We start from the raw sequence: 22,159 nt of genomic DNA, 5'->3' as shown, positions 1-22,159 counted from the left end.
CTGCTCTTAGTGACCTTCTGCGACACAGGCCATACTCAAAAACCATTTGTGGAAATGGAGGCCCTTTTGATATAGAAAGGAACATTTGCCTTCTTCTCCGGGAGGCTCAACGATTTAATTTGCGACTTTGTCATGATTGTAGAATTCTCGGGAGTACTGTTAATTATTGTAGGCTGTTATCGCTGCAGGCTCTTAATGAGCATTAGACATTTGTATCATCGGCAAAAAATATGAACATTTTTGTTTCCTTATTATTTGGCTTCCAGGGTGGAGTTTTAGTAAAAATTACAGAAGCGTGCCCTCCTTTGAATTGCTCAGAAAAGGATCACATTCTCCCAGAGAATCAGTGCTGTAGCGTCTGTAAAGGTAAGTGGGCTTGCTGGTGTTCGTGCTTGCGCTGGGGGTGGCAGGGGCTTTTCTGGCGTGAGGGTTTAGTGAAGAGGGTGATGATAACAGCATGGGTCCCAAACTACACTGTGCCACTTAGAAACTCCCAGACCCTATTTACCTTTGCAAGTCCTACTCTCCTTAGTTGTAAAATGGGGATAATGATAGCATCTACTTCATAGCACTGCTGTGAGGATTAAATGAGATAATGCGTAAGTACCTCGCATTGCACCTAGCACATGATACATGCTCAATACACAATAGTCCCTATACAAATTATAATGATAGTTCCTACAATAACGACTATTGTCAGTTGTTATTACATATATCTCTTGGAAGGGATTGGAAGCATTTTATTCCCCCAGCCGTTTCCATGGGCCAATTCCTATATATGAAAGAGGATGACTTATATTGAATCCTCAGAGCATTTTTACTTCCTGAGAGGAAAAAAGCTTTGAGTAAGTAACACCTAATTGCTTATTAATTCTGGGGCAGAGATTGTTTTCCTACCTCTTCCTGAAATTCCCTTCTGTCCCAAATTTATTCTTGTATCTCAAACCCCAGCTTTAATATCACTTCTTCTCTGAAACTTCTCACCAAGGCAGAATTAGATGGATTAGGAGAAACGGAAATTTATTTGAAATCTTAAAAAATGAATCCAGCTAAATTTATAGCTATTATTTTGAAAGTATACCCACAACAAATCCTCCTCCACATTCTCACATTCCCAGTGAGTAGGTCCTTTGCAGCTTACCTGTGAAGCTTCTAGAGTTAAGAAGGATCAAGCCTCAAGACAGTTTACCTCCGGTAACCTCATATTTTACCTTTTAAAAATCTTTTCTTTAGCACAAGGGTTTAAATATATTTTTGTTAAAGGGCCACAAAGTAAATATTCCAGGCTTTGCGGGGGTCAGAGGGTTTCCGCTGTAATTACTTAACCCCGGTGCTGTATTGCAAAAGCAGCATACACTGCTGTTGGTAAATAAATGAATGTGGCTCTATTACAATACAATTTTATTTACAAAAACAGGTGACAGCCTGTCATATGCTGGCTCCTCCTCTAGCACCTTTGATTGTATAAAAATGGTGTGTATTTTATCACATCGCGCTTTCAGCTTAGGCTGAGATTTCTCTCTGGTAAAATTCCTAGTAAAATTTAGTACGTTGATAGCCTCGAGCATGGCTCTTAGAATCAGTGACATGCTCACCATGCCATCTGAGTATCTTCCCTGGTTTATCTGCTTTCATGGCTACAAGCATATCTGCAGCTGGGATGTTTGAGAAAGACCTAACGATTGACTAGAATTTTCAGAGGGATGCATTTATTGGTAACTGATAGCGTTGTTCGGTAGATCTTATGATTTAATGCAAAATCCATCACTTGCTATTTGTTGAGGTGCCAAGTGGGATTCAGTTTATGTAAATCCTTTCTGATTTATGGTTTCATTAGAGCAGAGTCATTGATTATCGCACAGAAATTCAAGAGGAATTTCATTGCTCTGACCCAGTTTCCAACAGACCAGGTGTTACTGCTTCTGCAAGCATTTCTATGAATGCTTGTGCTTATTTACCAGTGAAGATGCTGAGAGGCGTGACATCTCATTAAACAGTAGACTCATTCAAGGCTCCTGTTGCAAGCAACCTGAGTTTTACTGAACGACTCAGCTTTGACGGAAAAGTGGGAGGCCGGAATAGGCTGCAGAGATTAGATCAGAACTATGCCCAATGTGTGACATTGAGGGTTTTCTCCTTCTTCCTCCTTCCTGCCTCCTTCTCAGCCAGGAAGCTACCAGCTCTTTCATTTGGCCACTCAAGGTTTTTGTGGAGGGGTGTATATGAGGCAGAGTTATTTATGCTCTTTGACAACTGTACACTTTGATAGGAAACAGCATGTCTTCAGAAAAGGTATCGCAGGAGGGACTTTTTGTGCGGAGTGGGTTGAATTAAGTTGTTTAAGTAAATGGGTTCTCTGGGGTTTCTCCTGTTCTAGTCCTATCCCAGAATTCAGACACTGGAATGCAAAAAGCATTCTTTTTGACTAAGGCCCTTTTCAGCACCATTTACTGTCATTCCTTCCTTCTTCTCTGTTGACTCATAGCAGAGAGGAGCTTAAAACATCCAGCCCTTTTGTTCACATGCTGGGGCTTGCTCTGAACACCCGACAATCAGAAAATGAAAGACATATTTGTCTGGGAAGCAATATATATTTTTTTCATGAGAACATAAAATGTATGTGATGATTAACAAAAAATCAGTCCCGGTGAGCTCAAAGGTCTATTGTTTCAAACTATGCTCTCCATGATTTTTCCTCCATATCTCTTAATTCCAATTTATTTCCCAACAGTATCTTTAGAAGTAACATTATAGTCTCTCACAATATTGTGGGAAATATTTTTCCCCTTTGACTTCTATTTGTCTTTCACCTTTTCCTCTCTGTTCACGTTTTCTGAGTAGAGGCTTGCAAAAGGAGGGGTGGTGATGGACAATTATTATTCTGAGAAGACTCGGAAAGCCCTGTGGGCCTCTTCTAAGGCAAATTATTCAGTTCTTCTCCCCCTTCCTGCTTTCCCCTCTCTAAAACAGAAAGTAATGAAAAGGTAAGAAACGCTCAATATCTATGTAAAATAATTTTTATCCTGTATATGGAAAGGCTGTATCATTTGCTTTGTGGATTGAGATTATGTTCTGACTGGCAGGCCGCAAGTGAGCAGAAAGGTGGGACTCTGATGCCTGAAATGCACATTTTAGGGATGAGCACAGTAGTGTGATTTCCTCTGTACGGTTTCGTCCACGCTGATATTATTGGCTACAGAAAATGAAGTGACTGTAGCCTCTTTCAATACCTGCATCAAGGGCCCTTCAATTAGCATATTTGTCATTTCACTCTTTCTTACTGTGAATGTCAGGTCATTAGTCGGAGGGAAATCACCTCAGGAGAGTTACCATTCCTTGGAAGGCTCAGTCAAAACCTTTCTCAGGCCTGCTCAGGGAATTAAAATTTTCCAAGGCTTATTTTCATTCGGACCCTGGGGAGCCACCCTATCTGAGGAAACTTAGAGTAGGAATTTGAGAAAGCACAGAGTGCTTTTTGCTTTCTGACCCCAACTGGCTGATTATGTAATATCCAGAAAGGTCTCCAACTTTAAAAAAAATTTTTTATGACATTTGTTTTAATGATCACATTTTATGAATTGATTCTTTACAGTAAGAGACAAAGTGGATGAAGATATGTTCCTACCATATGTTTCTATTAGTTTTATGTCAATGACTGAAATTATTTGCAGTACCAGCTGATACGCTCTATGTATTGCAGATATGAAATAATGCTAAAAGTCATTTTGTTGAGTTATAACTTGTTTCCCCAAATTACAACTTGTTGGTTTGATTTTGAAACTGACTTCTTTTTTTTTTTTTTTTTTTGGAGTCATGCCCATTTTCTTATGTGGTTACATACTTTACCACCTCCAATTAAAGAGGTGAAGACTATGTGAGGTTTTCTATTTTGGAGAATTAAACCTAAGACCTTAGAGTTAAGAATAATAGGCTCTGACTGACTTATGGTGTTCATTGTTTCAACAGAACTGATATCCTCACTAGGGTTATGCCAAATGCTGTAACCTATTCCCCTGTCCTTTAGAGAAAAAGGAAGGTAATCAGCTGAACAGTTGGTTAAATCCACAGTGTTGTTGAATACAGCCAGGATACCCCTAGGGAAAGAACTATAGGACAGTTAGGAAGGAAGACATACAAGAAGAATTAAGGTGATGGACATTGGCATGACTAGGCCACTTAGCAATTCCTGGGGTCCAAGTTCTCAGTCATCAGCAGCACCCCCAGAACAGCCCTACCCACTGCTGCAGTTTTCTCTGACACCTTAGGACAGTTTATGCCAGCAGCAAGAAATTTGTTTATCCTCATCATTACCTTGAGGTGATGGCTAAGCATATCAGGAGCCTGTCTAGTTAAGTGTGAGGCCGTGAGGTGGAGAAGGGGGCAGTGGGCACCCGCGTGACATCTATGCTTCTGCCTGGGAAGAAGTAATAAAAGCGTGAATGGAACCCAACAGAAGATAATAGCTCATGAATTGCTGTTGCTCTCAGTTAAAGGGGAAAGAACAGCCAACAGTCTTGATGGTTGCATTCTCAGGATCGCTCCAGGAAAACATACCAATCATTTGGCCCATCCCAGAATTCTGGAAACACTCCTCAGGGTTTTATTTTCCTTGTAATGGACTCTAATTATATCTTCAATGTCGCCAATGACTTTGGAGGGTTTTGCTGCATGTTTAAGCCTTTCGGTGTTGGGAGAAAGTTCTTTCTGACATCTGTTCCCAATGTGTTTATCTGTAATTTTAATTCATGCTTACTTGCCTTGTCATCTGGCCTGGATGGAAATTAGTTGAGATTTTTTGTACTATTTAAGATTTTATACTCTTCAGTTAAATCCTCCCCAAGAGTCTTGGAGTCATATGATATTTTTTCCCCCAGAGTCTTCCTCATCATTTTAGGTGAATTTGTAATTGAAATGGTTTTAGAGAGAGGATTTAGGGGATGTGAGATGAAAAGAGTCTGGAACAGAGGCTTAATGAGAATGGCAGCTGGTGCCTACATAGCGGAACTGACAGTATGTGGGTGGGTCAAGTCCTGTGCATGTAGATAGATGGAATCCCTGCAATCCTGGGCTGCAATGGGCACTAGAATGACAGCGCTGCACCTTAAATGGTTGAGGGTGGAAATGAAGAGCAGTTGAAGGAGTGTATAGTCTCAGGGAATCCATGAAGGCTGTGCTTCTCAAAGTGCCACAATGGATCTGGGTCCAGGAGTCTCCAGACAGAGGCACATTGCCCCAGAAAGAAGACCTGAAATGAAGGTCAGTCTGCTTTGATAGGAAGACTCTTAGTGTTGACTATGGTAGGAAAAAACCATTTGCTTTCTAAGACCAAATCTGTCAGTCCAGAGCTCAGTCTCTAACAGGCCCATCTCGATCCAGCCTTCTGTCCACAGGAGCTAAAGAACAGTTCTCACCTCTCGAAGGCCAAGGCTTCGTGTTTGTTGGCTGTGGAGTGCATAAGGGTGTACAGTTCTCAGAAAGGATCTTTGGACCATATCCCTCTTAGGCAGTATATGGGTGGAGCTGTCTCCCTACCAGTGAGACAATGAAATATTCTGTACTCAGTATACCTTTGCTCCTCATATAACTTTCAAGGTTGAGCAAATAACAGTGATGTGAGAGGTACTGGCTTTCTAGGAATTGAGTTAGGGTAAAGGATTCTGGAGTACATTTTCAGATTGTCCAGGTACATCATTTCGAAGGTAACTTGCCTGACCTGCTGGGAGATACATTAGTGACAAGAGATTGAGGGCAAACAATGGTACTCTATGTGGAATCAAACGTGAAGTACCTTAGAGAAACCAAGTCCTGCCCAGAGGTAGTGGCCTATTCATTCTTTGCTCTGAAAGAAGTATCAGTAGTGAATAAATCATAAAGATGTTTGTCCGTCATTGGCTGCAGAAACCAGAGATGAAGCAGGATTGGTGGATGGTTTTGCTCTAATTATAAAGGATACAGAGTGGGATCTGGTGAGTAGCAATGTTGAGGGGCCTCCTTATAATAGACAGTATTTATTATGTGCATATTAGGCCAATGGATTTAAAGATAGCAGATCATTTTATAGGTATTATTGGTAATACTGGCAACAGAAGTCTAGATACTGAGCCACTAGGGAGAGTCCACATTTTACACTGCTCCCAGCTAGAGGAGGAAAAGTGTGACCCCATCATTTGTATTTCTTCATTAATGTCCTTGAACTTGTTATGAACACATGCCTGTTCCATGTGTTTGAAACTCCTATCCTTTGTCCAGCCAACCTTAATGATCCTTTAGATTTTTTAAATATGTTGTGTTACAACCCTTCTCTGTGATATGTTCCTGGAGTACCTTGCCCCTCTTTATCCCAATATCTTCTTGTAACCCAATAGTCAACATCAGTCTTCCCTGCTAGAGTGTAAGATGAATGAGACCATTTTTATTCTGTTCACAGCATTTTTTAAATATCCCTATTGCCTAGCACAGTGCCTGGGCACATGGCAGGTGCTTAAATAAATATTTGTCAAATGAATGGTACCTCTGCTAGGAACTGAAATTAAGGAGGTGGTTCCAGTAAAACCTGGAACCTCATTTTAGCAGATTATGTGTCTTCCTCTGAGCATGTGCTCACTTTTAGCACTCTGGTCTGAGCTCCAAATGGGTCTCACTCATATTGGTAGCTCATCCATGGATGGTGTTCTGAAGTTATCTCATTTTATTTATTTATTTATTTTTCTATCTTTGAGTCCTCAAGCAGCGGGTAATAATGAAATGTATCCCGGAGAAAGATACAAGGTTTGTTCCTTTGGAACTATTCAAGGCATGTCACAGACGGGAAAATGATAGTAGCTGATGGAATACTGGTTTCTTCAGGCATCCTTTCAATGTTCCTTGATGATTAAAATCATGGCTGGCAGTCGTGTAGGATGGTAGAGAGAGCCTGGATATTAGAATCATATTTGGGTTTACATTTCTCTTTCACCTTTCAACTACTAGCTGTGTAACCACAGGGAAAGTAGTTAACATCAATGACCCCTGGTTTATTCATCTATAAAATACACTTTTAATTTTTAGTTTGGAGGACTATGGATTTTAGTCATTAACTCAACAAATATTTATTGAGTGCCTATAATGTGTTAGGACACAAGGTGAACAAACTCGCACGATCCTTTCCCTTGAAAAGGTGACCAACTGATGGGGAGATAGACATGAACAAGTAAACACAGAAATAAAAAGTTTATTAGTAATTGTAATAACTGCTATGAACAAGAAAAATGAGGTGGTATGGGCAAGAATAATGGGGCTTTCTTTAGACTTGGGAGACAAGGAAGCCTTCTCTAAATAGATTACATTTAAGCTGGGACGTGAAATTAATATTAATATTAAGCTGGGATGTAGAAATTATTCTGGCAGGAATGTGTAATAATATTCTGAGTTGGTGGAACAAGGTTGCAAAGACCCTGAATCAGGGAAGAGAGTAGACTATTTAGAGGAATTAAAAGAAAGTCTGATAATGTTTGTAGGGGAATGATGGAGGCAGAGGGGGGCCCTTGTTTGGTCTCTCAAGTCAAAGGCAAGGACTTTTTATTTTTCTTAAGTAAAGTGGGAAGCCCTTGAAAGATTTTTAAGAGGGAGTGGCATGATCCAATCTATGTTTTAAAAGGATACCTTTGTGTGGAAAATTAGAGACAGGGGAGAGGGGAAACAGGAAGGCAAATGAGGCAGTTTCCTCATTTAAGAGATAATAGTTTGCAGTAGGATGGGTTATTGTTATTGCCATGGAGTAGAGGAGAAAGAGATAGATGGAAGAGATAGTTATGAAATAAAATTAACAAAACGTGGAAAGGGCCTGAATTTGAGGAGTAAGGGCAAAGGTGAGTCCTAATTTTCTGATTTGGGAGAATAAAGCTGTCGGAGATGGAGATGGAGAGCTCGGGGAGTGTGGATTTGGGAAGCAATAATCAAGAGTTCAGTTTTGGCTGAACGAGCTGTGAGCTGCCTATGAGGCCATCCAAATGGAATGTCAAGTGGGATATTGGCTGTAATGATATAAACTATGTAAAGTGGGACACGCTAGATAGTCAGTATTATTTCCTGTACTCCTGTAGGGATCTGTGAGCCTTTATTATCCCTTCTGGAGATGAATGGATGTTCTCGACTGGAGGCCAGAAATGTTTGGGCATGAACATTGTCCTAGAGTCAATTTCTGCTAAGAACAGATTAGCAGAATCTGCAGGTGGGTCCTAAATGGACCTATTTTAAAAATTTTACAGGACATAGAAGAATTGAGGTCCCTAGACATCATTAGAGAGTAATCATTAGTCATTTATGCTCTCAAGCATTTACATCACAGTGGTCTTAACAAGAACTTCAGAGTCAAATCATGACTCTGCTACTTCCTGGCTGTGTTACCTTGGATCAATTACTTAAAGTCTCAGCCACATTTTCCTAATCTGTAACGTGAGGATAATGGTAATCTTTATGGTTGTGAGGGTTTCATGAGGGAAGGTGTGTCACATGCTTAGCACTATGCCTAAAATGTTGGAAGGGGTCAGTAAATGGCAGCTTTTATCATTAAGGTGTTCTCTGTATTTACACCAGTGCTAGTTAAAAGATGTCAGCGTGTGCTTCTAATTATAGAAGAATAATTCTGGAAACTATAGAGTCATATGTGAAAAACAGTCAAGTAAAAGAATTTGAATATTGGACAGTTTGTTTATTTGTGTGTGTATTCTACCATCTGGTCACAGCTTCTAATTCTGAAAAAAAAATTAAGAAAGAGGGTGACGAAGGAAAAGGGAGTCAAATATATATGGTGATGGAAGTAAAACTGACTCTGGGTGGTGAACACACAATGTGATATTTAGATGATGTATTATAGAATTGTACACTTGAAACTTATGTAATTTTACTACCCATTGTCACCCCAATGAATTTAAAAAGAAAGAGGGTGACTTTGGGGAGTCTCATACATCAGACAGTGTTGATAACTAGCTGAAGAAAAATCTACCAAGAGCTAGCTAGAGGACTTGAAAAAGAGACTGTAGGTAGCAACCGGAGATATGTATCCAGGAAGGGAACGATCTGTATCTTACATGTCATGCTATTTAGACACATCAGATAAAAAAGACAAAGCCTTTAGAAGGATGCTGAAAATGTGGAGAATTAATTGAGGATTTATGACCACCAACTCAGATGCTGAGGTGGAGTTTTAAGAAGGAAGATGACCAGCTGGGGTGATGAAAATATTCTAAAAACAATTGTGGTGATGCACAACTGTGTAAATTTACTAAAAATCATCGAACTGTATCTTTACAATGAGTGAGTTTTATGGTATGGAAATTGTACCTCAATTAAAATGTTTAAGGAAAGAAAAATGGTGACTAACAAACGTGTCACATTTGCCTTCCAGTTGGTTAAGAGGAGGCATTAAATGACACTGTAAAGTCATTTATCTATTCATTTACTCATGAGTTTACCCACCCATATTTCTTTCAGCCTGTCCTTTTTGTCCATTCATTTATAAGACATGTATTCTTCCCCCCATCCTTGGGTGGGAAGCTCTTGGTTGAAAGAAATGAATCTTATAGTCCCTGACTTAGAGAAGTTGGGGTGATTAAAATTAGGGTTTTTCTTAAGAATATTTGTAATTAACTAGCCAAAATAATACATATTTTGAGGAGAAGAAACCTAGATTGTAGTGTGTTTGAATCTACACATGCAAAAAGGATATCTTCTTTTATTGTACACTGCTTCGGAATTTATTGCTCTTGTGAAGACTGTGGAATAACATGGTGATTAAGAACTCTGTCTTCAGTCAGACCTGGCTCCTGGCTTCTGGCTCTGTGTACCTTCCACAAGTCACTAACTTCTCTAAGCTTCAGTTGCATATTTGTAAAATAGGGATGACAATTCCAGTTTCATAGGGTTGTTACTAGAATTAAATGGGATAATCATGTAAAACACATAGCCAAGTGCCTAGCATATAATATGTGCTCAGTACATGTTAATTATTGTTATTACATCTGTGTCAGATTATTTGAGGTTCTTCAAACTTACCCTTCTTCCTTAGAGTTGGAGTCCCACTCTTCCCACTCAGATCTGTGCCTTGGCCCTTTCAAGTTTCTACTTAAGATGAATCCAAAGTCAAGTTTTGCATCATCTAGAAATGATTTCTTCTTCTCTGAAACACAACGATAATTTGTACTGCTCACATCTCACTGAACATAGGTTGCCTTATATTTACACTACCCTTGTATTTGCCTTATTTTCCCTTAGAGTTTGTAATTTCTTTGTGGGCAGAGAATATGCCTCAAACATCTTTGCTTTGCCCCCAAAAGCTTGCATGGTGTTTCAGTCCATAGAGTAGTGCCCCATAAATATTGAGTGAATCATTATTCACTTGTGTAGAAAGACAAATAGGCACTGAATGAATATTGCTTGAACGAAGGCCTGGATTAATTTAAAAAATACTGGTGTTTTGGCATAATAATGAAGACCAACCAAAGGGGATTTGACATTAAGACTGGTTTCTCCCATGGCCCCTTCACTGTCCTTGAAGTACAATTCACCCAACTCTCTGCATTGCGAATTGACACGGCACATACGTGATAGAGAAATGCATTAGGAAATCGACAGTGTTGGAGGGGCTTTGTTCCAGTCCATCAAATGAAGATTATAATTTCCTGGAAAGAGAAAAGAAACAGACAAAGAATACATGCAATAACGGAGGCACATGTGACATTGAATCAAGCTTCATAATGAAAGCAAACATGACAACTTAATTATTGATCAGTTCTGATATGAGCAGGAAGTCCATTCACTTCCTCTAGCAAAGAGAGCTATGATATGTAAAAATGATCCCTTTGATAGCAAAACCATCAACTTGTCTTAGTTGTAATGGTTAGTATCAGCCTTCCAAGCTCTTGTAGAAGTGTTCTTGACTGACAGAGTTTTTAGATTTGCAACAAGTGAAGTTCTTCCTGATTTTGATTGGAGCAATCAGCAGTTCATAGGTCATACGGTAGGTAGTGTGGTTGGACGCGATAATATGCTCGCCTAAGCCTTTGGATTCACTCTCTGATGTTCCGAGGAGCAGATACATCTTTCAGTTTTTTATCTCTAGATTTTGCTATCTGAGAGGATATATGTAGTGACAAGTACTTGGGACTTAGAGCTTACCGGACAATAATTTAGAACCTCGGCATCTCCACTTTTAGCTAGATGGTGATGAGTTTGAGCTTCTCTTTTCTTATCTTGAAATTGAAGATAATAGTGTTATCAAGGTATTTTGAACTTTAGTCATCATTGCTGACATTATCATTATCATAATCATTATTCTCATCATAGTGACTGACATTTATTGACTTCTTAGTATGTATCAAGAATTGTTCTAAGGGCTTTACCTGGGTTACCCCTTTTACTCTTTCCACACACATTAATAAGGTATATACTGTTATGCTCCGCAACTACAACATCTAATGTAATGCCAGACTTAGGCACCTGATTTTATTTTCATTACTTGGTAGTAGTTATTATCATTTTTTTAGAATAAATGCAGCCTAAATATTGTTTGTTTAAAATTCTGTTTCAAAGAGAAAAAAGTTCTATAATGTCATCACCAAAAGGAGTTAAACTTAGAGTTTATATAATTGAGTGATTTTTGTGTTTTTAAAGGCAGAAACTTGTTTATGCGATACATGTGTCAAAAGTATAAAAGCAGAGGTATTCTGTTGGACTCAGTGGTGGGGACTTGAATCCTGTCTGACAACTCATCTGTGCCTAAGACTGAGGAACAGTTTGAAAATCACAGATGTCATCCATTGCCAGGATAGAGGGTGTCAAAAATGGACACGCATTGTAAGAAAGGAAAAAACTATGTTAAAATTGTAATACTCAAGATATACTGATAACAAAAGATGAATACAAGTCACGTTTGACTTCTGCAATGACAAGAGGTGCTCAAAGTGGTGACCATCAGCGTAATTTTAATACAGTTTGTTTTCTTTTCTTAAAATGTGTATACATTTTTTTGGTACCCTCTGTATATACCCAGATAAGCAAACTGACTTACTGTTTGTTAGTGGCAGACCTTGAATTAGAAATTAGACCTCCTGACTCCAAGAGTCACTGTTTTCTGTGAGACCACCTATGTGATGTAGCAGTGTAATTATTATTCACTAAAATATACTGATTTAAAGATGGTAAAACCCCTTTATATACCTTATTATATTTGAACTTCATAACTTTTGTGGTAGCTATAAACTATTCTTCCTTGCTCACCTGAAAATGATGCATACTATGTAAAGGTTTTTTTTTTTTTAATTTGGAGGAGCTGGTAATAGAGTAAGGGGGAAAAAAATCAGAGACCAAGATATATTGAAAAAGTGTGATTTTATTGAGATAAGTAAACACACTGGAGTTGGCATTTGCCCTCAGGACAATTTCTAGTCCCTGGTGGTCGAACCTAGCTTATAATGGATACTATGTAAGTAGATTGGAGACAAAGCCTGGGGCTGTTGTGAGATGCAAACATCAAGAACTTTGAAGGGTGAATCCTTCAAAGTGATGATTAGGAAAACTCCAGTTTGTAAAAGGAGATTTGCCTGTCAATCCTAACTGTAGATAGGGGGTGCATAGCAGAAAAGTTTGCATTCCTGAAAGCTTAGTGCCTGGATTTATTTTACTTTTGTGGCTGAGTTCTCATGCCACAAGGCAAATAAATCAAATGTCAATCTGTAGTATAATGGATAAAGTAAATTGTAGAATATTCATACTATAAAATATACAGCATCGATACATGAATAAACTATAGCTACAGGCATTAACAAGGATGAGTAGAAAAATATATCATAGAAGATACGTACAATATCATTTCATTCACATGAAGTTCAAAATGGGCAAAACTAAGTGACATATATTTAGAAACAAGCACCAATATATGGTGAAACTATAAAAAATATGCAAGGGAGCGATTAACACAAAATTCAGGATAGTTATGTCTGATGGCTGGGAGGGGGATTCATTGGGGTGGTGTAATCAATTTCATTTTATATAATCATATGTATTCATTTTGTATATTTCCTCTGTGTCAAATTTTGCAATAAAACAATGACAAAAAGACTAGTCATGCAAGAAAGTGGTAGGAAGAGGATTCAGGATCAATGTGGATAAAAGCTTTCAGGAAGGAACAACTTTAGCAAGTTTGAGTATTGGGGGGAAAAGTCTCAACGATGGGACGGTCTGAAGTCTCCTATTCCTACTCTCCCACCCCCTTGCCAGCTCACTCTTTCATATTGCTAAGGTATGTTTTCATGCATGATTACATACAATAAAAGTGTTTCACACTTTATTATTGGAAGTCTTTTATTCTCTTCTTTCCTGATGCAAAATTTCATTTGCTTGTACTAGGTCATAACTTTTGTGCAGAAGCACCTAAATGTGGCGAAAACTCAGAGTGCAAAAACTGGAATACAAAAGCTACTTGTGAGTGCAAGAATGGTTACATCTCCATTCAGGGAGACTCTGCCTACTGTGAAGGTAAGTAAGCTATTTAATGAAGTCACTGTGAGAGCTCTATTTCCTGGTACCTGTGATTGAAGATTGAAAGCCATCACTTGGCTCTGGTTTTGGGGGATCTGACAAGAAATTATATCAATTACCTAGTGTACTCTATGCTCTTGGTTTATACAGTTTGCTTAGTAGTTTGTGAAAGCAAGACAAGATAGTTATGAAACACAGCAAAGCAACAAAAGCAATAGGGCCATATCAGATTCTACATACTGATGTCACTGTTTGTAGCAATCCCCAGCAAAACCATAAACACTCCATTTTCTGTTGTCTTATTTGAGTAGATTGTCATCTCCACGTCCAATTAAACATTACGTGGTGGATCCTCCTTTGAACGATGCTTTGATACTAATTTGTACCCAACTGCCATCTTCTTCACCTGCCAAGGTCAGAATATTTTTTCAGTTGTGTTTCTCAATGACTGATTCCTGGGTTGCTAATTCCCAAACTCTACTAAACGTCGTAGTGACAAATGGACTCATCATAATTTTGGCACACGGACTGATGCCATGATAGTGGGTTGAAGGCCTCAAGCATCGTGACCCCCTATTTCCACTGGAGAGAGTGGAACACCTCCTGTGTCTTATGTGAACCTCTCTTTCCAAGCTAGGCACTCCACCCTGCTGCGGCGAGCATTGCACACTCCTGTTCCAAAGGAGCAGGGCTTAGCTCTGACACTGGTCACTGTGTATAGCACCCTAACATCTGAGCCCATCCATCCTCAGGTGCTCGCTGACTCCTTCCTATCAGTGTAGAGAAGCTCTCATAGGCAAAATGATGGCGAGGTTGTTTCTCTGTCATGGTTGCACCCAGTCCTTGCTGGCATCTTCACTAACAATGTATTGAACCCTAGTGATCTGTTAATCATGTGGCTGTCTCAAATGGAATGGGTGCTGAAAGGCTTGGTCACGCTCCTCCAACTGCTCAGGTGTTCTCAGGTAAAGACAACTGATGGGTCAGGTGTTCTCAGGTAAAGACAACTGATGACAGTAATGGTAAATTCCTTTCCATTCTGCTCTTTCATAGGGTTGACCCTTGCTTAACATTTTGGCTTTGACTAAAGACCTCTTCAGTTGTTAAGGAAATGTGTCTCGTCACCACTCGGGCTCAGTGTCTGTTAGATAGCCTCTGTTTTTCACTTCTTCTGGAAGACTCTTCATTACCACTTTGGTTCTCATTAATAGCATAGTCTAACTAGTGGGTTGTTTCCTATCCGTGTCACTTTTTTTTTTCTTCTTTCTTTTGCTTACCTTTATAGATTTGAACTTGATTAGGTAGACATGCTACTTGAGAGGATGAAGTTGCCCCTTTGGTTGGGAAACTTTCATTACCCTTTAATAGCATATTACTTATTGTCAGTTTTGGAGAAGAGGACTATTAATTTTAATACTTCATACTAATATTTATTTTTAAAATATCTTTATGCTATTTTCTATTTTTCATCAGAAAATTAATGTAACTTAAAAAATGTGAGCATTCTCCTCTTCTTTTACCATGGAAATATCCTACAAGCCAGGTAATTGTCTAAAACAATTTACTTTCTTTCTACTATATGTGGGAGAAGACTGTGAACAATGATAAAAATGATAGAAAGAACTCAAAATAATTTCAGTCCTGATTCTACCACTGACAGACTTTTAGTTGTCTGTTTGGGACCAGTACGCCCACTATTCCTGGCTCCCCTTAGCTGCTGAGACCCTGCAGAATCTGGGAGAACATCGCTGGTGCAAATGCTCCTTGGGTCCCTCTGATTCTTTCTCATCGATGCCATTTTTCATTACATAAAATCAACTTCGTGAGGAGCCATTTGTGATATTAAACCTGTCCTTTGTGAGGCCTTCTTTTATTTATTACATTGAGAAATTTTAGGTATGAATTACTGTTTTCTTAGACATACTATTCTCAGCTCAGTGTATGTTCCTGGCCTGAGGCCCGTGTGCACAGTGGTGCCACTTTGGGTAATGGTGATGTCCTCAGGCTTCAGTCATTTCTCTTATCATGGATATTTTTCAGAGTTTCCAGGGGGGCTTATTCATAGAGATAAGGCTAGCACCTCAGAAGAAATGACTAAGTAGTATGATATAAGAATGGAACTCAGGGAGTAAAGCCAGTGTCAAATACTGGATGGGATGCACTGACCAAGTTGAGTGAATATCAACATTGAGAGCTCTTCTCTCTTTCCAGTTTTCCATCTTCAGCACATTGGACTTGGGGCTTATTTTCCTATGGTTGCATTACGACTGCTGTAGCCCCAAGCATGGTGTCCTCACATCAGTGTCCCAAGCAAGGAAGGAAGGAAGGGGCAGGGGTTAAAAACCTTCTCTGGTTTAGGTTCTGGCTTATGTTTAAAGACCGTCCTTCCTAGAAAGTCCCCTGTAATTGCCCCTGCTGCTCCTCCCATGCAGACGTCTGCTGTTTTATTTTTCAGACCTGGGTTGCATCCTCCCCACCCCTTGTTTGAGAAATGATACCAGTGTTTGAGAAAAGTGGGTGCGATGACTGTCACTGGTTTGGGCTGACTGTGTTCAACCCCTAGAGCTGGAGTAGGGGTTTCTCTTCCCTGAGAACAAATGATCTTTGCCCTTTACCTGAACCAATTAGGGTTGTGGCAACAGGAAGAGCGTAGAAGTGGTTTGGGTGGGCAAAAAGCTATATCTACTGCATTCTTTTATGGTTAAATTTAGTGTATGGCCATTTCCCCAGTCCTCTGGGCTGGCTTGATAGACAAGATTAGAGGTCGCCAAGTACCACCTGTATACCAGAGACTCTCAGAGAGCTGAGTTCATTGTCTCACCCTGGCTGAGAGAGTAGCTACTTGTGAACTGCTGCAGCCAAATTATTTTTTTACTCTGAGTAAATGGAGTGAAAATGACCCATATTGTATAAAGTACATGAACAAGGCTGGCTTGCAAATTAAAACAAAATATTACACACATTGTCCAGGCTATCTTTAAAAGCCTATTCAGGCTCTCAGTGGAAAAAGAAGCGCACAAAGCTTTCAATTTTCTTAACTTTACCTAGGGTCGTAGCAGAGATCTGATGTATTAAGGACTCCTGCTTTGCAGAGATTATAGTAGAAACTGCCATAAAGAAGATATCAAAACTCCTAGCCAATCAATAGAAGATAATAAGACCCTTTGTAGCTATGATACAATCCACAGGAGGCTGTTTGATTTTGCCTGATCCGACTTCAACAGGAATGTCCCCCATTTTGAAAACTGCTTTCGTTGGAGTTTGGTGTTTTCTGAATCTGGTATGCTGAGGATTTTTACCTTCCTGATGACATTTTCAATGGGTTGGTCTCAAATAGTTTCTGATATATTAGCTTACAGTATAGATAGTGTCTGAGGAACGTATAGCACGTGGGGTCTACTCATGATCTTACTTTTTGAATATGGAATCTACATAAATAGAATATCATAAACTTTCTCTTCCTGTAGTAAAAAGTTATTTAGATGAATAACTGTGATGTCATATACATCATGCAATCTCCCAGGCATGGGAAGATTAGCATTACATGATAATACATGATAATACTTCCTACTTATAGAGTACTCTGCAGTTTTCAAACTCCTTTTACATATATATAGTGGTATGTTCTTTGAGTCTTATAATAAATCTGGGAGGAAAGTGGCAACTCTGGCCATGTTAATGTCATTTTACAAAGGTGGACACTAAGACTCAGAGAAATGAAGTAAAGATGATACTCAGCTTATTTCTACTCTCGTGCTTTATGCCCTGACTCTTGCTATGCCCTATCTCCCCACCTCCAACCCTGTTCCAATGTTGTATTGTACTCCTGACCCAATGAAATATGAGTGGATGTGAAATGTACCATTTCAGAGAAACTCTGAGAACTATTACAGGGTTCTACCTCGTTCTCTTTTCTAATACAAAACTGCCAATGTTCCAGAGCACGGCTGGGGTCTCAGAAGGAAGATGACGTGGAGCCGTGTGATACATGACAGGTGATGGACATGTGGCATGAGTGAGAAATAATTGTGTAAATCACTGAGTTTGGAGCAGCGATTATGTGTTACCTTCACATAAATTAGCCTACGCCTATTGCTATGCCTGCCTGAATTAATTGATCCAGGTCTTGTGACTTCAGGAAAACACCTTTGCTCAGTGCCCATGACTGAACGTAGTTTTTACAGAGCAAACATTGAGAGCTACTAGAAACTGTGGATCATTAAGAGTCTGCTGTGGCCCTGGTGCCAGGCAATAGGTTTTTTTGCCGACCACAAGTGGTCAATTAGTACTTTGTGAGGGCCAGTTCCAACGTGGGAAGTTGGATTTCCCAATTAAGATGATAATGACACAGTGCATGTCAAAAACTTAGCAAATTGTCTGGTAGCCACTAAACAGTTAATGAAGCACAATAGTTATCATCAACATCATTACAACTTATATCATTAATGTTTTACATAGGGATCTTTCTCGGAATCGGAAGAGTGTGTACTCCTTGAGGCCGGTACTTTGAGAAGGTGGGTTTCCCACTTCTGCATCTTTTGGGAGAATTGGCAAGTGGCAGGGAAAATTGTTCTCAGATGGAAAGACCAGGTTTTAGCAGTCTTGCCATGAGCGTATTGGTGGCAGTGAGGCACCACGCATACTAATTTATAAGGATGCTGTCATTCCTTCCATGGAAAAACACGAGTGAAGCCGTACTTCAGGAACTGTGTTGTGGAACAAATCACCTGTACTGGTTTGGATTTAATAATTTCTTGTAACAAAACTACTGAAACGTCTGAGATACAGCAACTGATTAGCAAGATGACTTATAATTTCTTTCACATGACTGGAGGTGATGACAAAGGGTCTGACACTTTGAGTGTTAAGAGGCTGGGACACTGGCAGAGAGATCAGCGTTCAAACAGAAGGCGGATGCAGAATAGCTCAGGGGTAAGTATTTATTGGGTGCAAAGTCTAGCATGAATGTACTTCCATAGAAACAAGACCCTGTAAATTCCTGATTAAGAGAAGCGTGGGAAAATGGCTAGTACGCTTAATTACACTTAATCATCTAAGGATTAATCAGGGAACTCTTGTGGTTTTGAATTTTTACAAAATGCATGAGCCTCATGAGCCACATAGCCCAATTTATGCTCAAATCTAGGCTTTAGTCTCCTGAAGTCCAGCTTTGGACAGCACAGGGGATCAAGTCCTATGTTGATTATTCATGTTAGTAAAACTTTAACTGTATGCTCCTGCTCCTATTTATTTCCAGAGATTCAGAATGCCTAAGATAAGAATACCTCATGGTATCATTTTTTAAAAATTACTTAGCCTACATGACTACTGGAGAGATCTTCTGGAACCTAGGGATCTGTCAACCCTGCCCCCCGCCTTCCAAGACAGAAATCTCTAGCCTTTGCTTTGCTTATAATAACCTACATGCCACCTCCCTCCCAGTGGCAGATATAGATGAGCTTTCTTCTTGGGCCTGGCTTTTCTCTGTGTCTGCTTTTCTATTTCCAAGACTACTTTGCAAAAGCATCTACCTGGTACATGTAATGCTGAAATGCTGTCTGCTCCCTTTAGTCCATGTAATCTGTACTGTTGTTATTGGCTATAGATTGACTCGCTTCACCACATAGCAAGAGAAATTGTAGCTCTCCCTTAATTTTGAGGAGAAGGGGATCATTTTAAATAATTGTTTTGGTTACTCAATATCAAAAAAACAAATGATCCAATTAAATGAACAGAGGTCTGAATAGATATTTTCCCAAAGAAGATAGATGGCCAACAGGCACATGAAAATATGCTCAATATCACAAATCATCAGGGAAATGCAGATCCAAACCACAGCGAGCTATCATCTCACACCTGTGAGAATGGCTAATGTCAAAAGGACAAGAAATCACAAGCGTTTGGCAAGGTTGGGGAGAAGAGGGAACCCTTGTACACTGTTGGTGGGAATGTAAATTGATGCAGCTGTTATGGAAAACAGTATGGGCATCACTTAAAAGATTAAAAATTCCATATGATCCCAAAATTCCACTTCTGGGTATTTATCCAAAGAAAATGAAAACACTGATTAGAAAAGATACATGCACTCCCATATTCCTTGCAGCATTATTTACAGTAGCCAAGATATGAAAGCAACCTAAATGTCCATCAAAAGATGAATAGAAACAGAAGATGTGGTATATACATAACAATGGCATGCTACCACTTTTCAGCCATAAAGAATTGAAATCTTTCCATCTGCAACAACATGGATAGACCTTGAGGGCATTATGCGAAGTGAAATAAATCACAGAAAGACAAATACTATACGATCTTATATGTGGAATCTAAAAAACAAAACAAAACCAAGCTCATACGACAAGAACAGATTGGTGGCTGTATGTGTGAAGGGTAAAATGGAATAAAGGGTTAAAATGTATAAACTTCTAGTTTTAAAATAAGTGATGGTGATGTAATGTACAGCATGGTGATTATAGTTATTACTATTGCATATTTGAAAGTGGCTAGGAGAGTAGATCTTAAATGCCATCAGAAGAAAAATAATTTTGTAACTATGTATGGTGACGGATGTTAACTATACTTATTGTGGTGATCAGTTTGCAGGTTTTACAAATATAGAATCATTATGTTGTACACCTGAAGCTAATATAGTGTTATATCTCAAAAAATTTTTTTAAAATTTGTTTTGGTCAGCTGCTTATAGAAAATAACACATTCTCTGGCGCTTAACACAATAGAAGCGTTTGTTTTCCATCATGTAGACTTTCAGATGGATGTTCCTGGTTAGCAGTGGCTTTCCTCAAAGCTGTGATGCAGGGACCCTGGCTCCTTCTCTCTTTCACTGCACCGTGTGCAATATATGGCTTCCCAGTTTGGCACAGAAAGTGAAAGGGAATAGAAGGTGATATATGGGAGGTTTTCATGAGCCAGGGCTGGCCCCATTCCACTGGCCAGAACTTAGTCATTGGCTATACCTAACTGCAAGAGAAGCTGGTAAATGTTGTCTAGCTATGTGCCAGGAAGAAAAAGAATCTATTTAGGTGAATGGTTTTCCACTCTTGACACACAGTTAAGCAATGAAAAAACTCTCTCCCATGAATTTTATGCTTTTTGCTTTTTATTTCCTGTGTCCAACCAAATGGTCCTCTGGCTTCAATTGATTGTATTAAAATTTGCTCACTTGGCAACTAGATAAAATTGAACTGAACTTTCCCGTTTGCATTATCTCCATTCTTCCCTGTGGTTCCTACTGTATTGCCTCATCTGGATATGTTCTATCCCCAGTGTAACCCCATTTCCATAAGTGACCCCATCTCTTCTTCCAAATAAAATTCACAGTCTGAATTTCACGTGCTGCAGTCCTGATTTGTATGCTAGGAGGAAAGCAATTCATGGAATAACCTTACACACATTTGTAAATGATTGATATCCACATAACGTTCCCAGAGGTAAACGTATTCTTAAAAGAGGATGCTTGTTAATTAAGAAAATCCCCAAACTGTTAAATTTCAAATAGCATAGCAAAAGAAAGTGAAAATTACAGCATTGTGAATATGGAAGAGAGAGCTCTTAGGCAGTGGGTCTAAACAGATTGTCTCTGCCTGGAAGTTTTCCTTGTTAGTCATCTATCCTCAAATATTCCTGTTTTCTAGCATTTTCCCTGCCTCCCCCCACCCCACCCCGACAACTTCCAGGGCAGTATTAAAATTTGCTGTATGTATTTGATGTAGTGAAAGAACATTGAACTAAATATAAGAAGATCTTGATTGATCCTGGCTCCACCTCTTGTCAGCCAGTGACCTTGGAAAGTCACTCAATTCTTGTGTCTTGATTTTTTATCCAAGTAGGATGCTTAAACAAGGCTTAAACAGTACCAGTTGGTTGTAATTGTTAAGGAAGATATTGAATGTGAAAGCATTTTGTAAAGACTGAAGCTTCATAGCTCTGTATTGTAATATTATTTATGATGATAATTATAATGATACAAAGTGGACATTATATAATTATCCATCATTATATTAACAATAAATGTTCCCATTATTTGCAGTGCTTGTACTAGAACTTGGTCTTCAGCCACTATTCAGGGTCGAGATACACACACACTCTGGTTATATATCTGTCTGTGATGATTAATTTCATGTGTCAACTTGACAGGGATGCCCAGATAGCTGGCAAAACATCATTTCTGAGTATCTGTGAGGGTATTTCTGGAAGAAATTAGCATTTGATTCAGCAGACTGAGCAAAGACCCACCCTCACCAATGTAGATGGGTAACATCTGCTGAGGGCTTCAATAGAACAAAACAGCACAGGAAGGGCAAACTCCTTCTTTCTTTTCTTGACTTAGGATGTCTCTTATTCTGCCTTGGGACGTCAGAGTTCTGGTTTTTAGGTCTTCAGACTCTGGGAATCAAACCAGCAGCCTGCTGGTTCTTAGGCTGTTGGACTTGCTATTCTACACCACCTGCTTTCCTGGTTCTCCAGCTTGTAGATGGCAGATTGTTGGACTTCACACCTCCATAATGGTGTGAGTCAATACCCATAATAAAATCTCTCTCTCCTCTCTCTCTCTCTCTCTCTCTCTCTCTCTCTCTCTCTCTCTCTCGCATGTATATATGTTATTGGTTCTGATTCTCTGGAGAAC

General features: G+C 39.3%; 1 protein-coding gene across 2 annotated transcripts in view; it reads left to right on the top strand.

The window, feature by feature from the left end:
* Nucleotides 1-22,159, top strand: part of NELL1 (neural EGFL like 1) — a 772,999-nt gene that overhangs the window by 199,003 nt on the left and 551,837 nt on the right. For both annotated transcript variants that reach the window (XM_081063734.1, XM_081063733.1), the window contains exons 11-12: nt 267-366; nt 13,384-13,512. In XM_081063734.1, the coding sequence (XP_080919860.1) occupies nt 267-366; nt 13,384-13,512 (229 nt within the window). The remainder of the gene's footprint in view (nt 1-266; nt 367-13,383; nt 13,513-22,159) is intronic.

Source organism: Rhinolophus hipposideros (assembly GCF_964194185.1).
Source record: "Rhinolophus hipposideros genome assembly, chromosome: 10".
Taxonomy (NCBI): Eukaryota; Metazoa; Chordata; class Mammalia; order Chiroptera; family Rhinolophidae; genus Rhinolophus; species Rhinolophus hipposideros.
This window is presented reverse-complemented; position numbering and strand designations above follow the sequence as displayed.